Genomic DNA, 2,699 nt, shown 5'->3' with positions numbered 1-2,699 from the left:
TTAACTTTTTTTTTTTATTATTAAGTTGTGTACATTCGGACAGCATGGTTACTTGAAATTACACACACACACACACACACACTCTCTCTCTCCTTTTTACTTAATTTGTCATTGACACAGTTTTTTTAAAAGGTTTTATACAAGATATAGTTTTTTTACGAGTACTAAATACTTGTTCTTATACGTTTTATATAAGAACAATTATATAGGCCTAACTGAAATACAGTAAATGATCATTAAAATGTTGCTTTAAAATGAATAAATGAATGTATTTGTCAAACTGACGTTTCAGTCCAGTTCACACAGATCCTAAAGACTCGTTTTCTTTTGACATGTCACACATGTGCGCGCGCACCGGCAGAGGGCGTCAAGCGTCCCACCGGCACCATGCCCAAAGAAATCAAAGCCATGGAGTTTGAGATCCAGCATGGGAAAAAACACAAGCCCAGTAAGAAGCTCAGAAGAAGGCTTCAGCTGTGGCTGTGGTCCTATGCCTTCTGCCCGGTGGTGCACACATGGCAGGACCTGGGGAACCGATTCTGGCCCCGCTATGTGAAGGTGGGCAGCTGCTACAATAAAAGGTCTTGTTCGGTTCCAGAAGGGATGGTTTGCAAACCTGCCAAATCCAGCCATTTTACGGTTTTGCGATGGAGGTGCCTGCAGAGAAAGGGTGGGCTCAAATGTGCCTGGATACCAGTTCAGTACCCCATTATATCAGAGTGCAAATGCTCCTGCCCGAACTGAAATAAGCTCCGCTCTGTGCTCATTCTCACATGCACTGTCCAGTGTAGGAATGTATATTTGATGTATATGTGGTGCCATTCTAGGTTACACTTTACATTGGTGTTCATGTTACTGTGTAATTTCATACAGAAGTACTGACAAGTGATGCTGACGAAACTTTGTGTACTTAACATGTGATTCTTTTGTGGAGCTGCTTGGTATTATAGTCATTATAGTAAATAATTATAGTAATATGTCTAACATAGACACTGTAATGTAAAGTGGTGCCTGATTCATTTATAAAAAAAAAAGAAAAAAGGTCAGTATTTGCCTATAATATCCAGTGTCTACTGTAACTTTGGTTGTAATGTAACTTTATACATATTTATGTCAAAGAACATTTCGCATTCAAAGTGCGTTTATTGAAGGAATTCCAAGCTTTTTCCATTATTCGGAAAAAAAAAAACCTTTATCTTTATACACCTCAGATGGGAGATTATAGATTACAGTCTTGGTGTGCTGTAAATATAAGGGGAATGGAAAATAACTGCTCATGTAAATTAAAAGAAACTATTTATTCTTCATGTCCATGTAGTCGAAATGCATTTAAAATAAAACCACTAAAAATGGCATGAACTGTTTTTTGCTTATTTCACTTGCTGTACATACGCAATCTGCTTAACATGCACTGCATGCAGTAAAACCCACCAGCTGCTATTTATAAAGCCCTCCATGCTGATGTGACGCTAATTGAGGTGATATTATTTTAATTTGACTTATGAAGTCAAGTCTGGATGGTAATGGACAATTGGTGATTCGTATTCCTCGGAGGGAGTGGATCAGTTACTTTGTTTTTTTTCCCCTCCGAGACGCCATTCTGTCCTCAGACAGTCTGAAGGGTCTTTGTAAAAGGATTAAAAGTTAAAGACCTTCATTTTCAGATTCTTTCATTTAATCTGTGTGGCGCCTGAAACACATGCTGGATGGATGATCACATGTAAAAACATTCTCTGCTCTGTCTGCTGCCTAAAGTCTATTGGCATGAAAAGAACAACTTGGCCTCACAAAGGAATGAAGATACTGAAGTCCTGCTCTGTATCGATTAGGTTTAAGCTCCTTTTTTGACAAACGTCACGTAGATGGCTTTGACTTTTGTTTTGTTTTGTTTCGCTATATTCAGGCATTTATACATCACACTGTAGCATTTCAAAGAGTCCCAAGAGTAAAACTCAGTCAGGGATCAATCATGCATAATCTTCAATGTAACAGTTAATACACAGCTTTAAAGCCAAAATGAAACTTTCCCTCATGGCAAAAAGTAAATCCTACTTTTGTTACATAGATTTTGACTTAATCCACCAGCACATTGTCCAGCATCACTTGGTTTTGCACACTAAGGAGGGTTTACGTAAAGGAACATTACGTCTTTATATTACTTCTCAGCTCGCCGCAGAATAAAAACACTGCTTGTTTCTCCAGCTTTCCAATAAGCTAAGAATATGTACCTGTCACTCCACTCTACTTAACAAGAAATGCTGTGTGCCAGTGTCTTTCTTTCTTTCTTTCTCTCTTTATGAGGCATATTTTCACACAGTGATAACTGGGCAGCACCATGCGTGATTTTCAACACCGGCTTAATGTACCTCAATCTGCAACCCTCAAACCTAAACACTCATAGATGCTCTGAATTATCCCATTTCATCGCTCTCAGGGCATCACTTCCCAGGAGATATAACTGGAAACTTCATCTCGCATAGTAACATGCCACCCAAGTTCTGGAGTCCATCCAGTATCACTAACAATCAGGTGTGAGGAACAGTTGCCCCCTTACACGCTGCACCCTTCCCGTGATGAAAGCCAGTCTGGCCACCCAGGCGCTCTCTCTAACCATGACAGAGCGGAAAAACCACCAGTCATTAAACGTTCAGATTGTTTTTTTGCACAGACACTCCCTTAAAGAGAAAAGCCTCTCATTG

The 2,699-nt window shown here is 39.5% G+C and overlaps 1 protein-coding gene across 1 annotated transcript in view; it reads left to right on the top strand.

Moving 5' to 3' along the window:
- Positions 1 to 1,338, top strand: part of nog3 (noggin 3) — a 2,421-nt gene extending 1,083 nt beyond the window's left edge. Inside the window, exon 2 of the mRNA XM_016572315.1 lies at positions 362 to 1,338. Within this exon, the coding sequence (XP_016427801.1) occupies positions 362 to 744 (383 nt within the window). The 3' untranslated portion in view covers positions 745 to 1,338. The remainder of the gene's footprint in view (positions 1 to 361) is intronic.
- Positions 1,339 to 2,699: the final 1,361 nt, after the last annotated feature.

The sequence above is a fragment of the Sinocyclocheilus rhinocerous genome, unplaced genomic scaffold, assembly GCF_001515625.1.
Source record: "Sinocyclocheilus rhinocerous isolate Xijiao unplaced genomic scaffold, SAMN03320098_v1.1 scaffold140, whole genome shotgun sequence".
NCBI lineage: Eukaryota > Metazoa > Chordata > Actinopteri > Cypriniformes > Cyprinidae > Sinocyclocheilus > Sinocyclocheilus rhinocerous.
Note: the sequence above shows the minus strand (reverse complement) of the source record. Positions and strands in the feature narration are given on the sequence as shown.